The sequence below is a fragment of the Monopterus albus genome, unplaced genomic scaffold (genome assembly GCF_001952655.1).
Source record: "Monopterus albus unplaced genomic scaffold, M_albus_1.0 scaffold108.1, whole genome shotgun sequence".
Classification (NCBI taxonomy): Eukaryota; Metazoa; Chordata; class Actinopteri; order Synbranchiformes; family Synbranchidae; genus Monopterus; species Monopterus albus.
Window position 1 is genome coordinate 493,409 of NW_018127988.1, and position 23,760 is coordinate 517,168.

Genomic DNA, 23,760 nt, shown 5'->3' on the forward strand with positions numbered 1-23,760 from the left:
TAATTCTCTGTTCTAGGAAGAAATGCTTATGAGGTGCTGTCTACCTTTCCTCCTCTCTCACAGAGTCAGACCATCAAAGCATTATTACAGCAGTACATAATGCATGATGATGTTAGGTTAAGTGGTTGGAAGGCAAAGACGTTCTGCATCAGTTGCCAAGCCTCACTTCCTGGAAATGAGCTCATTATATCGGACTGTACTGAAAAAAGAAAAAGATCCAAGAATGTAATTTCCTTTCTCTGAGAGCAGTGTGCTGCAGTGTCTCAAATGAAACGTGAAGGGGATTCACAACATCTGTGTGTGACTGTGGTTTAAACGTCCTTAGACATAGTTTCCTTTAAATCCTCAGTGTGCCCTTTTCATTTGCCAACAAAGCAGACAGCACAGTATTGCATAAATCAGTGTCAACATATGAGCTACTTGCTCCCTCTTCAGGCAATGCAAAGGAACTGCGTGTGAATGAAACTACCAACAACATTGTTACAGTGACATCTCGTGTCAGAAGGTGGCTTCCTTAATCAAGATAGATGATACATAAATAAATAAAACTATTTTGATATCAAAGGTGATCCAGGAAAATTTAATCAGTAGATGGGGTATATATGACACAAAGTAGATGACTTTGGGGTTTGCATTTCTCAAGTACAAGTGAAGATGATTTGTATTAAAGACACGATACCATAAAACTGTTGGTAAGAGCCATCTACCATCTTTATCCAAAGACTCTAAGAGTAATTAGCTTAACTGTGGCAGTGTTTGCTTATTAGACAGAATACAAGATCACTGTGAAAAAAAAGTCATCTTACACTCCATTAACTTGTTTGAACCTGAGATCATCCTCTCACAAAGTAAACTATTATCCTAAAAACACAGTCTGGAGTCCAGACAGAGGCTCCTTTAACTGCTGTGCATTTTATGCAGAGCAAAGAAAAAAAAAAGAACAAAGAAACAAAGAACAAGGAAAAATCTTAAAAAGCTATTCAAGTGTCCAATGTATGCAAGTCACTGGGCTAGAGTTTTAAACAGGAGCTCATTATGAAGACAAGAAACAGACGAAAAATCACACAGCCTCACAGGACATTACTACACAGATGTTTCCACTATGATTTAGTCTTCTTGTTATGTGCCCTAAACCCTGCTCTATTTTGTGAGGCAAATCAAGTCTTTTTTATTTTAAAACATATCAGATAAAATTTGTTCATGGCCATTGCTGTTGTCCAGAAATGAAGAACGTGGGGAAACATTAACAAGTGACATACTTTGGCATCACTAAAAAGAAACATGCACATATCTCTGGAGAACAGCTGTGCTTGTTGTTAACTAATCGCAGGCTATGCCGAGAGCTTCTTTAGTGAGTGAGTGCATCCCATTACAATGGATCATTCCTCATACAGATATAGGCAACACAATCTACTGCAGCAATCAACAACACAACAAAGATCCATATTTAAGGTAATATGATTCTTGTGTGGCAGAACCGCAGCCAAAGAATCTGTTTGAAATTTTATATTGTATATATAGTAGTTATATTGATACAGCTTACAAGAGAGCGGACAGTTCCACACCTGAGACCTCAGATATTTATCTTTCCTGACTGTCTAAAAACACTTCTTACTAGAAGGTGGATTTGTGTTTCTCATTCTGTATACGTTATGAATCATGCCATTTCAAAATAACAAGCTGGATGAAGGGTAAAGGATCTATTGTTGGATCAGTTGGTGAGCTGTTTTAATGACTCGCTTCAAGAGCCCTGTCCTCAAGAGATAACAGATTTTAAAATAGTATAAAAGTGAAAAGCACAACAATAAAAGCAGTCAGCACCATGTATGCACTGCTACACTCGCCATCATGGCATCTGTACCCACTTGGTATCTTAACTACAGGTTCTGTTCCTGGTTCAGCATTACTAAATACATTTAAAACCACTGAGTTTTGTTTTAAAAGCCAACAAGGAACTGAGAAAGGTCCTGTCCTTTATGAACCCTAGTTCCTGTTTTTGTAGATTCAGGGTCACGATCCTTCTAGAGTGCCAGTTCAGCTGATGGCGATGCCTCCTTCTGGTGAGTGCTTTGGTCCGGCCCAGATACAGTACAAAGAGGATGGATATCCCAAGTATGCAGTGTATCCCTGCATACTTGGGGGTGGTGGCTAGTAAGGCTTCTGAGGTCACTAAGGTCAACTTCAGTTCACCAGTAGGACGTCCTCATATGTCTTTGTTCTGGGGAAAATCACAGAAATAGCTAATGTAACATTCTTCTACAGTTATATTTTACATCAAAATCACATATTTTTATTTAGAGTCACACAGTGGAGGTACTGAAAAATATTTCAGAGATGGTGACAAAAAGGATGACCTCCTACAGACATGTAGGAGAAACAAACCCTCTACCTCAAAAAGCTTACAAAGTCATGTTGCCATGTAAAAATATTGTAACTTCAATGTGTTTTTTTTATTTTGTTGACATTTTGCTTTTATTTTGATATTGGCAGTAGAGAGAGTGGCAGGAAATATGGATAGAGGGAGGCGTATGACATGGAATCAAACCAGTGACACTGGCATTATATGGCAGGTGATCTACACACAGGCCACTTGACAACTCTTGTTTCCCTTCAGTGCCTGATCCACTGTGACTCAGATAACCTATAAAGAGGGTGCAAGAACACTGGCTGTCACACTTCTTTTAGCTGTTTTCTCTGCCGGTGTTTTCACAACTTTGTTTCTGTTCAGTTTATATCTGGGGGAGCTCCTAGTGCTGACGGCCCATTGTTTTGTAAGCCTTGTTGGCTTCCCTCCCTTTTGTTATCTTTGGCCAGCCTGTCATTCCCTTCTCAATTCATTTTGTCAAGATAAATTTTGGTCTCAAATGTATTAAAAAGAAGGCAAATAAAATACTGTTTAACTGCGACCCCTTGACTGTGTGAATTATGTTACTGTCCTCTTCAAAATAAGAGCTTTTCTGGGCGTTGTAACAGATACACTTAGATAAAATAATTCAGCAGTTATCAATAAATCACCACACAGAGATCACTGTGATCCTGCTCCTGTCCCCCTCTCATGTCTGCCCTCTCCTCCTCACCCGTCACAGCAGCAGAAGAACGAGCATGGTGAGGTTTCCAGACCCCTAAACTTCCCAGAGCTCGGTGCATCCGTACACTCCTCTATGAAGGCATGTAGGTCTGTGATGTGGATGGGTTCATGGGTTTGGTGCTGTATAAATCAACAAGAAAACATTATTGTTATTTTTTAATTCTGTTATCCTCCTGTGTCTTCCCTGCTCTGTAACAGTGACACCATTCTAAAAAGCAGAATTGATAAACCTGGTTGATGCCAATCCCATTTCCTACCTTAATGGTCTCATAGGCTCCAGTGATGAGGGCGATGAACAGCGACAGCACCATATAGATGAAGAGCGAGATGAAGGTATACAGGTAGACTTGGCTGAACAACCACACCAGAGTGCTGCTCTCCTGCATGTTTGTGAACGTCACAAACATGTCGTCTCCGTTAATGAGGGAGAACAGGCACTCCGACACCATAGCCAGGGAACGAAACTGAAGGAGTGAAAGCAGCAAAGATAATCAAACCTCCACAGATGTGAATGAATGAAGAACTAAAGCTAAAATGGGTTTTACTGCCTTAACCAAAACAGTAAACAATGTTTCACACAAACAGTTTAAACTGGAGAAATCTAATTTCAGCAATTGTGCATATTGCACCAACTCAGCAGGTCTACTAGGGGAGGAAAGGGACAAAAACCGAGAGACCAGATTGCTGTGGTTTAACTCTAAAGTTACACTGTCTGTGAGCTGCACCTCTGTTAAGAAGCATGAGGAGGAAAAAAGGGTGGCACAATAAGCTTCAGGCTACACAACGTTAGTGTGTAGAAAATCTTTTGCTGCATTGTTTTCTACCGTATTGCGTTGTTTGGATTATGCGGTTTTTGCTTGCATTGTTTTGGCGTATTTCATCATTTACAGACCGAACTAAATCATCCAATTTAACAACAGTTTAAAAGAAAACATGAATCCTTAAACAGAAGTGATAAGATTTATTTGAAGTAAACAAAGAGTTGCATGTGATGTAGGGTGTGGACACCTGAACCGAGCTGACAGGACCCGTCAGATACCCGAGGGTTCAAGCTGGGTGTGGACAGAAACTCAGAAATTATGTTAGGGTCCATGTCAGGTTTGGATAAGTAGGTCAAACTTTAGGCTAGATGACTGAAGAACTCAAATGTCCAGTTTATTTAATGATAACGAGAAAATCGCCATGTAAACGCAACTGCATCGGGCTCGGGTCAGGTTCAGACATTATATACTATAAGCTCGTCAGGTCCAGGTCAGGTTCGGATGCCACACACCTGGGCACAGGAGAGAAAAATGCAGTCCCATCCATGCTCTAATGTGATGGCAAAGTTAAAAGCTAAAACTGAAATATGTGACCACATATAAAAGAACAAATATACATTTTTAACACCACACAAGTGGTTTTACTACACCATGCGATTACCCTCAAGTACATCAGAGTTTCAGTTGTGTTCACCTTTACGTGGTATGGTCCCAGGACGATCCAGCCACAGAAGCAGTAACCCAGATAGATGACGGCCACGCATAGGCAGAAGCGGATCACGCTGGGTAAAGCTATTCGTAGCGTGATGATCAGGATCTGTGGGAGGCACAGAGATGCTATAATTACACAGCGACAGGGAACAGAGAGACTAGATCAACTGGATTTATTGCATTACACTGAACCATTAATAGGAATAGTTTGTTACCCTCTGACAAGTGATTAAATCAGCAGTGAGTTACAACAATGCTAGCTGAAGCACGCCAGTGTGTCTGTGACTTACATTGTATTTCTGGAAGAATGTGAGGTAGCGAATGACTCCCACCCACACCAGGAGGGTAGAAGTCCCCAGCAGGATGCCACAGAGGTCATAGGAGGACATATTCTGCCACGGAAATAATCAAAGAAACCACTGTGACAACAAACGCACAATAATCACTATATACTGTAGATGGATTTATCTGTGACTTACAACTTGTTGCTTGCTGAACATTTTAAATATGGATGATACCTACATTTACACCATCGCCACAAAAAAAAAAAAGATGTATTCTGATTGGCTGGAAGGTGTGGATTAACTTTTAGTAACTGCTTAGTCTGACTGAACACGTTAAAGTCATGTGGCTTATGATGCTTCAAAAGAGTTTCACAATGGCTAGTTGTTATAACCACCACCAACAACCAGAAAGAAAGGATCAATTATTTTAGCCAGTGGGAACCACACAGATGCTGAAATTGGAAAAAGGCATCAAATGTAGTTACGTGTAAATTAATGACTGATATTTTTAGCTCATTAACTCACTGAACACATACAACATGTTGGTTATTATTCCTTATATAACTGTGTAACAAGAAAAACTATAGCAGCTATTGCCAATGAAGGATGCGGCAATAAGGAGACACACCTTAGTCTCGATGCCGATTTTGACGATACTGCCAGCGATGGTGAGAATGTCACTAATGATAAGGAGGATGTACCAGCCGTTAATGAACTCCAGGCGGTCTGCCCAGCACACTCTACGGTCCATACTCTCCTTAAAGAAATGCACAAACTCCTGAAAAAACACACAGAAAGAGGAATTGGCACAACTTGAAGAAAGAGGCTACATGCAATCAGAAGTTAATTGACTGTGTGTTTATATACAGCAAATACTGTAGCTGATTTTAAAATGATAATAATCTGTAGTTTTCTAACTATTACTGTGAAACAAGGTATTGTTTTGCACTAGGTTTCAGACCTTTTCATCACTTATTTTAGCGCAGCATTCTTACCTAATACAGAGTGATTCTGTATAGACTGGCCCGATTTAATACTTATAATTCAAAGCTCTCATTCTGTGGTATGATTTCCTTTCATATGGCTGTAGCAGGCTTTTCTTTACCTGTTGCAGTATGATGCCCCGCAGTATGGAGCGTCCACAGAGGAGCAGTGACACCGTACACACCACGGCCACAATGACATCAAAAGCTACACGTGAAAAGCTGTCAGCTGGTGGTTTAAAAGGAGAAAAAACAGGTGTAAGCAGTGCTTCACTTTACTGTGGCTGTGCCCCTACAGCTACAGAAAATACCAGCATCTTCAAGCTGTTTCAGTGATGATAACTGTAAGCAACTTGTAACACACAGAGGTGGAAAGTAACTAAGGACCTTTACTCATGTACAATTTTGACGTATCTGTACTTTACTGTTTTTAGTTTCTGCTACTTCATACTTGCTGCTCTCTCCTATGTTTAAGAGTCCTAACGATCCACACATCTGGTTTCTCACCGTGTCCAGAGACACTCGGGTCTTTACACTCAGCTATTGATGCGTGATTTTCTAATTGGATCTTCACCATGCCGCTGTGAGCCTTGTTGTCCATAACTATCTAGAAGAGAGGGAAGACCAACAGACAATTCACAACCTTTGAAGATGTTTTTTTTAACAAATATTAAAAAAAAAAAAGCCATATATTGGTGTCATTTGCTTAAGAAGTCAGCTATATTAATGTCATTTTCATAACTATGAAAGAGAATTACAGCCACTGTGAAAAATGTATATGAGTTTTGACTTTGCCCCTCAGAAATCTGACTCTTTTAAAGTCAGCTTCAAAGTCAGAATTCAGAGTTTAATTTACTGTATACGTATAATTAACATATTAACTTGACCAATCACTTTTTAAGGGCATTTTCTCCCAAACATATGACCAAGGAACTTCACCACAACAGTCATATTCATCTCATTATGATAAATGGAATAAAAATTGTGTAAAAGAGCAAAACTGCTCCATCCAGAACACTTTTTCACAAAACACCATATTTGCTGTTGCTCAAGAATTCATTCAATTATCTTTCTCCTCTATAATCCTGTGAAGATCACTGGCCCTTGATATCTCAAGTAAGAGCACGTTAGCAGTGCTGAGAACTGAACCATCAACTCTCTAACGCACCTGTCAGTGCATTACTTCTGTATAAAGCAAGTATTAAAATACAAAGTATGTGTCTGCCTTTAAGATTTTGACTCACCCTTATGTAAAAAGTGTAGCAGTCTGGGATCTCATTGTTTATGATGGTTTGTATATTGATCGCCTTCAACTGGAACTCTATGGTGACATTAATGAGCCTTGGAAAAGACGAGACAGACAGACAAATAGAAATTGAGAGCAAAAGGGGATGACTAAAAGTGACCAGAAACTTGGCTGAAGCAGGATGTTAAACTATGCAGCCCTGTGTCATGCTTTAGTGTGCAGCAGCGATAAGTGACTTGTTGAATGTATTACCAGATACCACAGAGATAATATGGCCAGTGGAGGCCAAACGAGAAGAAGCCGAAGCCATGTCAAAGATGAAGCCTTACTTGTGGAATTTGAGGGTTAAGTTCTTGTAGCTGCTGCTGTGCAGAACTGGATGGGCCGACAGAGGGTTTACACCTATACAGTCTGAAAACAGTGGAGAACAGACACAGACTGTCATGCTGTATAAATAGTGGCATATATCAAAACTGAAATCAAACACAGGGAGGGGAATGGATTTCTACTCTCTGGACCTTTTTCTGTTTCTTTGTGCATAGTGACTACTAAATAAATACAAGTATTTAACTATGTTAGCATCATTAAAAGTAGCAGAAAAACATGTGATATGAGAAAGAAACATGAGGTTGATTCCAGTATGTTTACTTCCTTTTATTTTGGTCAAATCTGTCTCAAACACACATTCATATGAGGAAGTGAGAAACTCTGAGGGTACATAACATCTTTTGCCATTGGAACCATGTATGATGTAAATATACATAAGGAACTTGTACAAGTGTTTATCCAGTATTTCTCCTTCTTTTATGAAAACATTTTATATCGTTACAGCTGTGTTTCCTATATTATCACTTAGGATCCATTTATTTACACCAGCCTCCACTTAGGGGTGCTCACACAAGGAGTTATAGTCACTGCTGTCAAATACATTACTGAACACTTACATCTGCTTATAACACATTATAGTGCATTATAAACCTTTTAGATTTTTATGTACTGCCTATAAAAGCTAAACTGGGGGTTAGAGTGAAGTGTCACAGAGTAATCATAATCACCTCTGGTAACAATAATAATAATTAGGAGTTCTGTCTTTCACATAACTTTGGACAAAGGGTAAATTAATTCACGTGAAATTTCATCACAGGGGAAAACCATATTATAATACAAAATTACACGAATTACAAAAACCAGCCACTGAATAAATAATTCTTTAGAAGTAAAAATTATTCCACAAATTCTACATGAATCCCTGCAAAGGTGCGATCTTTACAAGCATGTTGCGCTCAACAAAGACAAAAAAGCAGACCTTTTCACATAATTATGATTTCTGTATCTAATACTTATGATGTACTATCATAATCACAAGATCAGGTGTAACACTGGGTTTTGTTAACCTGATAAGGTGCAGAGGTAAACTGCCACTGTCAATGTTTACAACCACATAACATCACCACAACGCCTACTCGGATGCATTTCTGATGCAAGACTTTGTATCCATTATACATCACGTTCTGTTTTCATTGCTCCTGAAGAAACACTGTGTGTTTTTCCTTCAGGTCAGTGTGCACTTTCTGTCTCAGCAGTCCCAAGAGATGCATGTGCAATGTTCATATAATATTAATAATACCACCAACATCTCCCATTGTGTTGAACCAAGTAGCAAATAAATGCCAATTAAAGTAGTGCCATCATACTCTTCTCAAATAGCAACAATTGATCACATCTTCTAAGTACAGACCATTTTGCAGACAATTCCTTCCAAATTACTAGAAGCTCACAGTTTCAGTAGAGCATGAAATGAAAGCCAACTGGAATTGCAACTGTTTACGTCATGAACGTAGTAATTTTTCATTATTTAAAAAAAAAAGCCTTTGTAACCGTTTGTTGGTGAACACACTCCGGGTCTGGTAGCCAACATTCCTCCTACACAGAAGTCTCTTTTTGAAGTGATAAAAGAGGCTGTTTGTGTTGCTCCCTCAGGCAACAACTGCCATGATGGATAGTCTGTCAGTAATTGTACTCTGCTTGACCTCTGAGTTTTTTAAAAGCCAAACAATATTCAGACTATACATGAGGCACCCTTTATAAAAACAGTTCTTTCTTTAAGTAGTCTGCCTCTGTAGCACTGTCTCAGTTTTTATTGTTTGCTTTAGTGACCTAGTTGTCTGCTGCTCTGGTTAACATACAGCTGTAGAGGGTGCCTCGATAGCGTGGCGTACAATATACCCAGGCGCAGTGCATGCATGATGTCGGTGGTTCAAGTCTGACTGCTGACATTTGTCTGTCTCCCTTGTTTCCTGCCGGCCTTTCCATGACCCACTTAAAGAAAATAAAGGCAAAAGTGTCCAAAATAAATAAAAATACTGATTAAAACATGCAGAACTACTCATGCTACTCATTTCATATGATGTGACAATCGATCATTTGATGTGCTATTCATACCCGCTGCAGCCACCATCATTAATGCCATTTGGCAGAACCAGTCACTTGCCACAGAGATAAAAAGTTCACACATTAGCACTGCACAGGGTTGAGAACAGCTTTCTACCAGTGTGAGCAATGCTTAACTGGAATTACAGGCCAGCAATGTCTCCTTCACACTGTACAGTGTTGTTCACGTACCGGTGATGACGTGAGGGTCTATAGTGAAAGTATCGTTAGCTGGGTCAATGCATCCCTTCTTGTAGTACTGCTGACAGAGGGACAGTGCACTGCCGTTCACACCGACCCCATAAACGTATGCGTAGCGTCCCACTGTGGTCTCTGGTAAGGCCAGATACTGGGGAGAGGATGAGAGGAGAATAACTGAAAAAAAGAGAAAGACTGGAGCTGAGTCAGGGGCTGAACTGAACACTAACACACAGACACTCCCACAGATGGTTGACTAGCTTATAGCTAACATCTGTACAGTCGGGCATTAAATAAACACACACAGTCCAACAGTCAAATTTACATGAATGACGCAAGGCGAAAATTTCACTTTCTGTCAGAACAAAGAGTCGTGATAAATTAAAAAAAACAAACAATTGAGTTACATTACTGTCATGTTGTTCATACACTGTTCTGTCTTTTCCCAAAACTGGCAGATTTTCCAGTGTCACCCTCTGAATTATTTGTATAAGGATTCAATAAAATGCTGTTTTCTTTACTGACATTACAGTTTAAACTGTAGTTGCTGCATAAAACATTTAATCTAGTGTTAATAAGTGGGTCACCATGTCAGTGATCTTTTATCGAGTTGCTTTTGTGGGGAATTCCAACAAGCACACAAACAGCGAGGGCTTTTTGTGACTACCCAATAAAACTTTCAGACCACCAAGCCAACATATAATGAAGTCGACATTGGTTATACTGCGTTACATTAGTCTAACTTGAGCCTATAAGTTTACAGATGCCAACACAGTTTCCAGAAGCTTTAGAAGGTTTTATTACAGCTGGTTAAAAAACATTTCTTTAGCTGCTTTCACTGAATTTTTATCAAGAACAAATGAAAATTAAAACTCCCAATATCACATATGGTACTGTCTGCAGTATTTTATGCAGAATGAAGGATTCACCGTGTCAAGATAAAAGCTGCAAACGCACACATGAGCAGGAAATTTTAAAAGAAGACGGAATAATTTAAACGACTGCACTTCCTCATGGTGTCACAATGTAAGACAGTTGAAGGGAGTTTCTCACATTGATTGAACAGCGTTCACATTACTTATTGCAAAACCTCTGGCTGTAACAGTGTCACGCTGAACCAATTTAAGAGAATTGGAGAACTGCTTCAGCAGGTGGTTTCTTATATTTAGATCAAAAATTTTTTATTGTCAATTCACTATATGTGCAGGGCTTACAGAAAAATCGAAATACTGTTTCTCTCTCACTTAATGTTGAATGCCCATACCATTTAAGAAACTAAAATAGAATAAAAGTAGAATAAACACAGAATAAATAGAATATGAACACTGAATCCAAGTAATAAGGATAAACATGATACAACCTAATAGGCTATGATGAAACTCAAGCCATGTGCAAACAGTGACAGTGGTGCAAATAATAACAAGATTTAAGCAGCTTTTTTTCAGTTTTCTCAGGACTTACTTGCTCCACGGCATAGACGATGTGGTCATAGACGTCTTCCTGTGTGTAAACAGCTAATGTGCTGTCTGAGGATTCATCATAGTCTTTGAGGAAGAGGTGCTTGAAGGTCATCGTGTTCTCCTCTTTGAAGGTCACCACCACCTGGTTACTGAGGCCAAACAGCACTAACTGTAAGCAAAGAGCAGAAAGATGGGAGCGTGTTGAAAAAGTCGACAAGTCCAAGAAAGAAAATAGAGGGAAGACTGACATACAGTATGTCATAAGGAGGTATGGGGACCAAGAAAAACCCTGAGGTGGTACGCTCCAGGTGCACAGCTAAGAGTGCAGGCTTTGTACCTAAGAACTATTCTATAATTTATGTCTTTTCTACCAGTTACTGAGAATGTACTCTGCTTTTGCACCTCATTAATCGCTGACAGTCCACTACCTAGTAAGTAAAGATGAGGGTTGTGTACTGACCCGGTAAAACTGAGGCTATACAAGTCTGCATTATTTATAGTAACAGTTTTATTTATATTCCATGATATAATCAGCTGATGTGTGGCTTTCACACAGCCTCTCATATACACTGACTGGCCACTTTACTAGGTACAACTGTACAACTGTATGCAATTCAATGCAACAGTTCTGCCTTAACATCTGTGTTTATGAAGCCTAAAATATTTCAGTTTTTGGTGAAATTGTCATAAATGTATAAATTCAATTATATGTTTATTATTATCCTAGTTAAATGTGATGTTGTACAGGACTACATTATATTCAGTGTGAATGTATGTCTGTAGACGATTTTTCTTTAAATCTGGAAACTGACTTACATACATAAGATGTGATGGGATGGAATCCCTTTCCATGTACATGTTGTGTCCAATAGTTATATTTTTTTACCTTCTTCACTTCTCTGTATTAAAAGTGTACACAATATTCCTTACAACCCTGAACTGTTCTGTAATAATATTGTGGTTTTATAAGTTCCCGTGTCATTTTATAGTTGCGTTCAGGTTGGGGTAAGGACAATTTAAAAGGTGCTAAACAGAGACACAAATGAATGTGTGCAACATTTAACCAAAGGACCCTGGACTCCATTAAACAACAAACCAGGAAACCACATTCTGTCCTCTGGCTCTGTGACATTGGTCAGTAAGTAAAAAGAGTTTCCAAATCCACATCAAGAGAGCAGATTTCTAGAAACTGTACATACATAGACATACTTTACAGATACAGCGGGTCTGATACAACAGGCAGAACAACACAGAATAAAGACGTAACATGTGCTGTACCTGCACTGTGACAATGATGATCTTGAGCAGCTGCAGGACCAGCTTATAGGGCTTGCGGCCCTTGGCGTGATATTTATCACAAGGGCTCATAAAGAAGTATTTCAGCTTTCTGCGAAGTGCCTCCTCTTCTTCGCCAGTGCTGACCCAACGACGTGCTGTCGCTGTGGGAAACGAATGGCCGCTGTGGTTGTTGCAGTGACTCTTATGGTCATGCTCACCAATGCAGTCGGTGGAGCCGTAGTGAGCCATCGAGCAGAGCAGGCCGTCTTGTTCTAACAGAGACACATGAACATTTTCTCAGTGATGCTCATGCAAATTTTAACTGAAGTTTTCCAAAAACTTCATCACGGTCAACAAGATAAAAAACACTTGATTCATCTTCGATGGGACATTCTACTAAAATGCAACCAAGGAACCGAATGAGAAACTAAAAGACTGCTGAACAAGCTCCCACTGAGTATAGGGGAAATTAAAATGATTCTTAAAAACTTTGCACCACATTAAAACATCTTAACACTGTGGGTGCTCTCCAAGTCCTATATGCGTCGGCGGTACTACAACCCAATCAATAAATCTGGGCTGGGCTGTTAATAAAGCAATGCCAAAAGACACAATTGAGTTTATTCAGAAACAGTGACTCTGTAGTTTCCAGTTCTTTCACAACAAGAAATCAAAGACCACAGGGTGTAGCAGGAAGTGTGTATTTATGTTATGTGTTAATGTAAAAAAAAATTAAAAACAGCCCAAAACACCTCAATGGGTCATTTAAGCACTTAAATAACACTGTTGGTATCTGTGTTAAAGAACCAGTCCTGAACTGGTTGTAGCAGATACAACATAATTCTTCTGAACTTTATTCACATGCTACATTTTCTCTTACATACACATGGCTTCTTCTACATCAGCATTAATATCTTCCACTCTCATTACAATGGACAGTATCTTCTGTTTAGGTTCATAGGTCTGTGTGGCCATGACCTGAAAGATGGTGATGTTTGTCACTATACAACTTTTGTCTAGGCTGAAATATCTGTTGGATGGATTGCCATGAATTAATGATGCCCAGAGGATGAAGCCCTTTGACTCTGATGTGCAATCATGAGGTTGACATCAGTGGTTTTTAATGACATTTCTTAATCTTTGGATGGATATCCATCCAACATGTTGCAGACATTTTTGTTCCCTCCCGGATGAACTGTAAAAACTCTCTTGATCCTGAGTTTAAGTCCAATTATAAATGTGCTCAGTACTTTAGTTAATAACAAAAGAATGGGAAAACTAATGACATTCCCATCAGCCTCAGCTCTACCATGTTTTGTTTATTGGCTAATTAGCAAATGAAAATGGTAAAAACGTTACACCTGCAACAATAAAGTGATTAGGCAAAACAGAGAGAACAGCATGAGTACATGAGCGGCTACTGTGTTACAGTAGGACAGCTGGCCGAGAAGAAAGGTGGCAAACACATGAGCTGGCTTTCACAAAGTGCTGAGCTAGTTGTTTCCTGCAAAACATGACTCCACTGTTTACTTACGGACACAGCATCCTGTCAGCACCCTGCACCTCCAGTTTTCACCTCAGTGACCCACCTTCCCTTTGTCTCTTACTGTGTATGGCTTTACTTTACTTCTCTGTCCTCTCTGACACTTTAAACGTGGTCAGCGTGATTTAACTCCAACAGGGACCAATAAAAATGTATGTTGCTGAGGACCATCCTCCAAAGTACAGGGTACAAATAATAATCAATATGTGACTTTTACAGCTGTCTTTAGAATGTTAATGCCGCCTAAAAACTCTGCTGCACTTCTTTCATTATAAACTTTGGAGAGGAGTCATTCTTTAAACTACCAGTCTTAGGTACACAAATGTATTTCACCCAGTGACGTGGAAAAGGACAAATAAATCTCCACTGCTACTTACTTCTGATATCAGCATAGCAGATAACTAATCTGGCCTGTATAGGTTTGACAAGGAACAAATGTATTATCTAGGTTACACAGATAAACCTAGTATGTGTTTACAGGGGAACACTGATAGGTGTCACTAAACATGTTCTCCCGAATGTGATGACAAGGCATTTTATGTCATATTAAGAACCTTTGAAATGACACTTCTGTGAAATGATCCCTTGTACTAAAACTGTCACATGCTCTGGCTTCTGTACAGACATTCTTACTTTGGTTGTGAAGGAAAACACCTACATCCTTGTTCACTGTATAGCCAACTAATCTAAATTGTGAATACTGTGCAAAACACTGTACATGGTCTTAACTTAAAATAACATATTTTGAATTAGTGATAAGAAAAGGTAGTGGAGAAATAGATAACAGAGCATCCTAACCTGCATTAAGAAAGGTGTTAAGGACAACAGAGTTGTTAGTTTGCACCTGGAAATAAAGCTGGTCAGTCTTGCAGGAACCACCCATGTTTCGTAGCAAACCCACAAATCCAAGTGGGATAATTATACTTAATGCTTGTCACATGCTTTGAGCTCAGTAGACCTGGCTGCTCCAAAAAAAACAAGGGTTACTCAGTGAGTTCACTCCCCTAACATTAACGAAAAGACTCTAAGACAATAAACTCAAGAATGGACATAAAAATATGACCTTATGTGTTTGTTGTTTATTATTCGACAGACTTGGATAACTTATTTAAGTACTACTATGCAGTCAAAGTCATCACATGCAAAGTCAGATACACGGCTGAGTCAGACCGAGTTCCAAACTTGCGGTAAACCACAAGCTGAGCAGATTTGTCCACTTCTCTGAAATGAGGTGTGAAACAGCAGGACAGCTCCAATGGTGATTAATATCAGTCAGCACTAAATATAAACAACAGAAAACCGTTACACAGTACAGTTTGGGAGTGGCATAACTTTAAATACTTATCATGTCATGTGTTATTCTGGCACTGCAGTCAAACAGTAAAAGAAATGGTATTTGTCAGATTTCCTGTTTTGAAAATAGTGCATTGCTTAGATTCACTTCTGTACACACAATCTGATTGTCAGAGGATCAGTTTGGCAACTGCAAATAAAAGGAAAGGGCTTCATTGTATTTTTTTTAATAACCACCAAATGTCAACAACCAACAATACCAACAACTAAAAGACTTCTACAGATCACCACTACATGACAATTATTTGACTGATTCATTTTTATTTCTGACACTGTTAAAGGTGCAATCTGCATTTTTTGTTCTGAAACATGGCCGCTCCTGTGTTTCAGTCAAAGTATTTATCCAGTTAATTTAGTGACTCCACTTCACAAGACAGGCCCTGTGCTGATGTAAACAAACAATTGAGAATGTAAAAAACACTGTTGATTATGTACACTACCAGTAAAACTTTGGACACACTGTCCCATTTAATTCAGTGGATAAGTATGTCCTAACATTTGACTAAAGAAGACTACTAAAGACTAAAAGAGTACTCTGCTGATTTAGCACTGTCAGATCCATCATCAATAGTTAAAAAAAAAAATCAAAATCAATCCAGCAGAACCAGTGAAACCTTTTTTTTTTTCCACTGTGCATCTTCTGTGACTCCGTTTGCTTCCATAGTTCTACTGTCAGGAAGAGCACGAATGTGTCGACCATTCAGTGAAAAAAATGTGTAAAAGGAGTGAGAACTGTGGTGGAGAGGACAAGTTAGAGATAATATTTTGCAGAAATTCACAAGTCTCCCCACTCTAGATGTGATATCACCACTCTAGCCACTGGATGGTTCTCTTCATAGAGACCAATGTACAGTATTTCTCATTTTCAACCATTTTAACAAAGATTCAAACTAAATGGAATCTTTTGAAAATTATGAAAGAAATTTCAAAGTTTATTCTCCAGTAGATCAAGCTCATCATCAGTAATCCTTGGGCATCCATGACCCTGTCACCAGTTCACTGTTTGTCCTTCCTTAGACACTGTTGATAGGTAGTGACCACTGCAGACCAGGAACACCCAACAAGACCTGGAGTCTGGGAGACGCTCTGACCCAGTCGTCAGCCATCACCGTTTGGCCCTTGTCAAAGTCACACAGATCCTTACGACTGCACATTTTCCCTGCTTCCAACACATCAACTTGGAGGACTGAGTGCTAACTTGCTGCCTAATATACCCCACACACTGACAGGTGCCACTGTAACCAGATAATCAGTATTATTCACTTCACATGTCAGTGGTCATAATGTTATGGCTGATCAATGTATATAGTTTTATATCTCATTCCTTTACTTTGTTTTTGCTCAGTATCTATAAGCCTAAAATGTTAACTGTGCATGACTAACATTAGGAAGTAAGTTGTAACATGAAATCTGATGACAGCCACACGTTTTACCTCTGATAACCCAACCTTATTTGTAGGGATTACTTCCTATAATAATCAACACCTGTTGTCAGTGTGAGAATTTTAAGATGATAATTTTGAACAACACCCATGGGAGCACTTGGCTTCAACACATTTAACTAAGCGTGACAGCGGTTTAACTAACTCAGCTACAAGAGGCAGGTGAGACCCTGGCCCTTGACAGGTGCTGCGTGCCTCAGTGAAAAGAATGCTAAACAGCCAAAAAACTCCAAAAATTTCACTTTTCAGCAGACAGATAATCCAGTGGATTATCCTGGGTGTTTTTAAAGACTTTGTGTCTTGAAAATTTTGTCATAAAAATGTATTTAGCAGTTGGTTGGGAGGGAAAAACAATTATCTCAAATCATCTGCATAAACTCAGAATTGACTTTAATCTCATGACTTTAAAAAAAGTGACTTTAAAGTCAAAATTGTGAGAAAAAAATTCAGAACTTAAAATAACTTTTTTTTTTTTTTTTCTTTTTACAGTGGCCTTAATCCTCTTCTGTTTTAGATTCTAACAGTGCTTAGAACAAATATTTTTGGAACTTGGGTGGCCTGACCTTTTTGGCCCATAGCCCCTTAGAGCAGATCAGCACAACACAAGCTGGTATAAAAATATTTTACTAAAATACCTTTGCTCAAGTCCCACTTACGAGCTGTTTTCTTAGCTTTCAATCACATCTCAGTCTTTTAAAACTAGTAACAAGACCTTGACTTAAAATCTTTCACATCAAAGTAATGTCTCCAAGATCAAGAAGGAACTTTTAAAAATCCCTCAGAGAACAGAGGAACACCACACTAAGCGGAGCTGCACTTCATCGACCCCACATCAACTGGTGTGCAACAGCAGACTCAACCATGCATGAGAGGAGCTTATGAATAAAGGCTGAAGCTATTAGCTATTATTCATGAAGGAGTCAGGCTGTTTAGATGCACTTTCAGTAGATTTGCTAAAGAGGAGCTGATGGTGGTGCAGAGAGAGAGACAGAGAGAGACCTAATTAGGCCAATCACAAAGTTAATACAACCTTGAAAATGGAGAAAGTTCTTCACATGCTGTGAGAAACTGTAACAAAACTATGAAAAATGCTCATCACAACTTTAATGAGGCCAAGACGATATCTTCCAGTGTCTTGTTTTCTTTGGCCCATGGTCCAAAAGCCAAAGATGATTTAAAATGGATATAAACAGCAAAGACTCACATTTAAGGCACTTTGGCATTTTGCATGAAAAAAGACTCCAACTATTAACTCTTAAAATAATAATGTTCTTTCTGCTCAAGCCCATCTATTAAACAAGCAATTCAAACACAAAACCAGCTGGGGGAAGAACCAACAAAAAATGTTTCATTATTACCAATGATTTGCAGGCTGACAAAAAGTTTAGGAAGCAGGATTTGGAGGAGACAAGAACTATTTAATGCTTTTCTCTCCCTGCCAATTATTAACTTTTCCTGCTGTGATCATCAAAAGGAAATTATGACTTATAAACAACCTCTCTGATCCAGACAGGACTTGCACAGGAGTGAAGAAGGAAATCACACGTTGTCAACAAGTATTAAAACACTGCAGCAAAACAACAACAAGAGGGAAAAACAGAAAGCTCCATGTTGACAGAGAAATACTGTTCCGACTGTACTGACATAGCCTTAATGTTAACACTGTCTCGCCAAATCTGCATGTAGACACCAACAGGCAGTTCCAAAACTGGCTTAAATCCCCAGGTGAACCAAAAATACTACGTTCGTCAGAAAAAAACATCTCTATTTGCGAAATGACAAATTATTCGTAACGCAAGACATTTTGAAAGTAACCATAAAAATTAAATGGCGGCAAAACATTACCCGAGGCGTGCTGGTGTCCTGGCGCAGCCATGAGCTTAATTTAAAATACAATAAATAGGTAAATCGTACAGCTAAAAGCCAGTGGCCAGCTGTTGTTTCTCAGGTAACCTACTGTTCATAACTGCAACAGCAAACAGCAGTCCTGAAACATCTCTGCCGAGTGGCTGCGCACTTCCTGCACGGTCATGTGACTAACACCACGTGACGACATTGCTCAGCGCTCTCTAGACCACGGCAAACTTGAATGTATTACAGGCTACACAATATATGTGTTATCATAATACATGATACTTTCATGTCTCCAAGGCTCGGGAGCAAGACAATGAACAAAAGTGTCCATTCAGGACAAAAGTCAGGACAAACTGTTCAAACATCCTAGTGAGACTCTCAAATCTCATTAAATGTAATTATCTAACGTCCTGTCTAAATTTAAATATTCATAAATGTTTTTTAGGGTAAATGCAAAAACATGCCCACTTGTAACTGGCTTCAACTTGAGCATTAGTCTAATACCCTGCTAGCAGACATTTGTGGTCTTCATAAACAGCAACAGAGTGAGACATCTTTATTTTTTTCTCTCTCAGACAAATGCCTTTCACTCCCTCCTTTCAGAATCAGAATCTGAAACAGAATCTGCTTTATTGGCCAGGTGTGTTGGACACACAAGGAATTTGACTCTGGTACATCGGCTCTCAATGTGCAAACAGTAAACCAGCATAAGGCTGTGTAATATAACAAAAATAATCAGTATTTACAAGCAACAGAAAGTGCAAACAATGCAGAATAAGCAGTATGAACAGACAGTAACAATGCAGACAACAAAAGAATGTTGTTTGGAATGAGATAATTGAGGATAAAAATAGACTACTTAAAACAGAGTACTAGAGACCTGTACAGGTTTGTATAATCTGTACAATGTATATATACACAGGTATAGCACTGAGGTTTATTGTCCAATCATATGGTCATTGGTTAAGCGTTCATCAGAGTGATGGCCTGAGGGAAGAAACTGTTCCTGTGCCTGGTTGTTTTGGTGCACAGTGACCTGTAACGCCGTCCAGAGGGGAGGAGTTCAAACAGATTGTGTCCAGGGTGTGAGGGGTCAGCAGTGATCCTCTCCGCCCTCCTTTTGACCCGTGCGGTGTACAGGTCCTCCATGAAGGGCAGGCTCACACCAACACTTAATTCCCAGTTGCTCCATTCTGTATGGTAAAACATCTACAATTTCTTGTCATGTTAAATCAAAAGAGTCACTCCCTGAATTCAAGAAAAAAAAAAACTTTGCTCATGTAGCCGGTCTTATCTCTACGCAGCCATCAAGTCTAATTTCTGTGTTGTGTCTTTAATGATGAGTTGCACACTGGGATTTGCCACCCACAGGAGAGGAGTTTATTCTGTGTGAAACACAAATAAATCAGTACATCCACTAGAAGGCAGGTCACTCTGTTACACATCTCTCCTCCACTTTCCTCAATAACTGAGGAGGACCTAGAAAAACAGGAAACAACATAATGGGGCAATGGCCTTCAAAATAAAAACTCCTGACCAACAAAACCATTCAAGTCAGTACATTTGTGCAAAAATATTGCACAATATGACATGAAACAAAGGACATCTCAAGAATAAAAGTGGGTGTTAACCCCCTCCCCAAAATAAACTAATATGCACTGTAATGTTTTGAGAACGTTCACTTTTCACATTCATCTGCTACACTCAGAAATGCCTCTTCATGTATTTATTTAGATTTTATCAGAGCAAAACACAGGTATGAACATCATTTTGCATGAACACACACGCCAACCACTAATGCTTTAATTGCAGGCTGCCCCACCTAATAATACACCCTGTTAGACTGCATTACAGTGCTGTGTGGGTCATACCATACAGTCACATATACCCAATCTGAGAAGAGTATTACCACATTAGGCCTCTCATTAGATGCAGTCACACATCTGACTAATATGGAATATGGGGAAATAATAGATTTTCCATCAGCTGTTTCGCTTGGAAACTGTGGATGTCATTTGCAGCACCAGATTAACCAACTGTTTCAGAGAAATACACATTCTGGTATTATGTTTTCCCTGACAAGGCTTATTTTCTGCCCCACACATACATGTGTAGATATGTTTATATCAGCCTGCTACTCTGACAAACACCTGTCCAGATGTGTTCATCACCAACAACATTAACACAGAGGTTTATATTGAACTTGTACAAAACTGATGCTGTGGTTTGAGCAGTAGCAGACCTGTAAATGACCAATTGTAGGTGGCGCACAGACGATACAGTCAAAAACATAGGCGTGTGCTCGTATGCATAGCTGTTGCCTTCATTGTTGCTGCTTGACATGAAAACCAACATGAAGAAGGCGGTTTATCACTGAATTTGGAGGAGGGTGAATTTGTTCTCTTACCTTTTGGAAGCATTTGATGAGGGGTCAAGACAAGTACTGATGGGGCCAAATTTCCATTTCTATATATTGGAGGGATGTGATCCCTTTTCCTCTGTAGTGATTATATGCTTGTCAGACTTTTTCCACCGCACTCAGGACAAATTGGTGCATTATCCCAGTAATATTATCCAGTAATTGTGTACGAGGATCACACTTGATGGCAAGAAATCACTTTATTCTGCAAGAAGACAAAGCATTAGACCATCTGGCTTTCATCGAGGGATGTAAAATGATTTTCGAATATTCAAATAATCATAAAAAAAACACAACTTCATGCAGCTATGGTTTTGTCTTTTAAAACAAAGAGCCATGGTTTTCCCTTTCCAACGAGGTCAGTCTATCATTTTACTACACTGCCAAATACAAACAGCAGAAAAATGCAGAGAATGCAGCTATAAAGAAAAATGGTCATGACTTGGCTGGATAAACTGTACGATGGTGGTCAATGATCTTTGAATAATTGTCGAATAGTTCCCAGCGAATATCAAATAGCATTTTAGCTTGATATGCCCATCACTACTTTCGTCAGTGTCACAATTTCACAGTGCGACTGCTGTTTTAAACATTACACACAGATGAAACCTCTGGAGTTAATTAGCCTGCACCTGGTTTTATCCATGATTACTCAACAAGGTGCAGGCTAAGTAATTCAAGCAAGTTTCATCTGTGTGTAATGTTTAAAGTAGCAGTCATACCATCAGATTGTGACATTAATGAAAGCCAGATGGTCTAAAATGTTGTCTTCTGGCAGAACAAAGTGACTTCTTGCCATTGAATGTGAACCCAATTTATGATTAATGAACTATACATAGTTAAAAATTAATAAATAAATACGTCTGAGAAAGAGATACTTTCAGTGTATTCACAGTATACTTTACTTTATAGCTGAAATGATCAGTCAGTTACCATGTTGTTTTTGATTGAGTGACAAAAGATTTCTGCAACAATTTTAAAAATAACAAAAATTACTTGTCCCAGGTTTTCAAATGTCAGTATTTACTACTTTTTGTTTTCTCTTCAGGTGTTGGGACTGTTGATCAGACAAAACAAACAACTTAAATATGCAAACTTGATCCTGAGAAATGCTGGTGGGCATTTTTCTCTTTACTTTTATTTTTTGTTACTTGACAGACCAAATGATTAAATAATCGATGATGTAAACTATTGTTATTTGCAGTCCTACTCTTCTTTTCACCAAGTTCAAGTTCTCTTGAATCAGTGAATGTGCGTTTCATGACAGTCTGCAATGACATTCCAATAGTAAATAAACACTAACTTCAGCCACATACACCCTCTTAATCTCTCATCCGATCGCTCCCTCATCTGCCTTCCAGTGCCTTGTCTCTGGCGATCACCGCCTCATCAAACTTGATCATAAGTGTGGTGCCCTTGTGCCAGTGGACTGTGACCTTGGCAGGGAAGCCACTGTGGGTGAGGATGGCCTCTATGACGCCTCCGGTGAAGGCTGCACAGTTCAAGGTGCTGTTCTCCTTAGGAACAGAAATGTATGTGTTGACAAGAGGCTCTTTCTCAATGATGTAGTAGGTCTTGTCATCGTCATTGGCCTGTTCCAGCTTATCTGCCTCCTTGCCAAACAGGGCTTTCCACACAGATACCTGTGGAGTACAAGGCAAATGAGTGAGGAGGCTGTAGGTAGAGGAATTACACTATCTAACACGATACCAACAGCAATGTATTTAATAATCAAGTGCCCTGAGGTCACAGCTGCTAACTGACTGATGAAAAGCAAACAATCTCTCACTGTTTCTATTTTAATCATACAAGCACAGTAACTGGCACACAGCGGCTGGACTGTCCGTTTCTCCGCGCACATACCTTGATAAACAGTAGTATGTTCAGCAATTTGGTCTCCCTCTTGCCGTTCTTCTCTCTCAGCACCAGCACTTCCAGCAGGCTGCCTCCCACCCGTTGACCCAGCTCCGCCAGAAGAGCCTGCAGCTCGGACACCGAGTACACCCGACTCTGGCAGTACTGCACCACCTCGGAGAACAGCAGGGCGAAAGCGCTCACACTCACTTCGGTTTTAGGTCGGGTCAGAGGCCGCTCCAGAATAGCAGACTTGCCTCTGGTGTACCGAGTCTCCATTGTTATTTAATTTATAGCTATAGCAGTGCAAAGAGAGGGGGAAGGGGGTAGGAGGCTATAAACACAAGCTGCTGCACAACCTCAGGCTAATACTAACTAGACCGAGCGATGAGCGGAACACCAAATAACATCTGTGAATATGTTATCTATCCAATATCAGGAACAGTTTACTCTTCAGTTTTCACAGAAACAACACGCTCAAAATACAACCAGAATTCATATAATCACTTACTACACCTGCTCTTGCCGTTTCGATTACTTCCTGTTCCGATTGTATACGTCACTCTGTCACATGACACCACCATGTACAGTTTACTGTAGTGTAATTATGGTCTTATGAAATCAGTCAGATTTTTTACCTTTGCATGTTTTAAATTTGGGCTAATGTATCTCATAATGTTTGATTTTGTTATACAAGTTAATTAATTGGTTTCTCATTTTTATTGTGGGTCATCTTAATAACACATTTGTGGTTTTATGACTTCAAATCTTGAACTTTATTTTTTCACAAGCTATTCTTACAAGCTATTACAAGGCAATATTTCACAAAAAATTGATTTTGAAATTAAAATGCTGC

The 23,760-nt window shown here is 39.3% G+C and overlaps 2 protein-coding genes across 4 annotated transcripts; both read right to left on the minus strand.

Moving 5' to 3' along the window:
• Positions 1-564: 564 nt before the first annotated feature.
• On the minus strand, positions 565-18,844 carry mcoln1a (mucolipin TRP cation channel 1a). 2 transcript variants are annotated; one of them, XM_020611020.1, is made up of 14 exons: positions 18,735-18,844; positions 12,440-12,711; positions 11,163-11,330; positions 9,696-9,852; positions 7,403-7,484; positions 7,072-7,168; positions 6,335-6,434; positions 5,950-6,056; positions 5,473-5,622; positions 4,851-4,952; positions 4,544-4,666; positions 3,346-3,552; positions 3,078-3,208; positions 565-2,218 (listed from the first exon to the last, which is right to left on the minus strand). In XM_020611020.1, the coding sequence occupies exons 1-14, from the start codon at positions 18,739-18,741 to the stop codon at positions 2,182-2,184; spliced, it is 1,740 nt and encodes a 579-aa protein (XP_020466676.1). In that variant the 5' UTR covers positions 18,742-18,844; the 3' UTR covers positions 565-2,181. The 2 variants fall into 2 exon arrangements, with proteins under 2 accessions (XP_020466676.1, XP_020466675.1); XM_020611019.1 differs by having other exon boundaries at positions 18,623-18,844.
• Positions 18,845-19,988: 1,144 nt separating this feature from the next.
• Positions 19,989-23,475, minus strand: trappc5 (trafficking protein particle complex subunit 5). 2 transcript variants are annotated; one of them, XM_020611047.1, is made up of 3 exons: positions 23,421-23,475; positions 22,914-23,200; positions 19,989-22,693 (listed from the first exon to the last, which is right to left on the minus strand). In XM_020611047.1, the coding sequence occupies exons 2-3, from the start codon at positions 23,181-23,183 to the stop codon at positions 22,397-22,399; spliced, it is 567 nt and encodes a 188-aa protein (XP_020466703.1). In that variant the 5' UTR covers positions 23,184-23,200; positions 23,421-23,475; the 3' UTR covers positions 19,989-22,396. The 2 variants fall into 2 exon arrangements, with proteins under 2 accessions (XP_020466703.1, XP_020466702.1); XM_020611046.1 differs by having other exon boundaries at positions 23,416-23,457.
• Between the last annotated feature and the right edge of the window lie 285 nt (positions 23,476-23,760).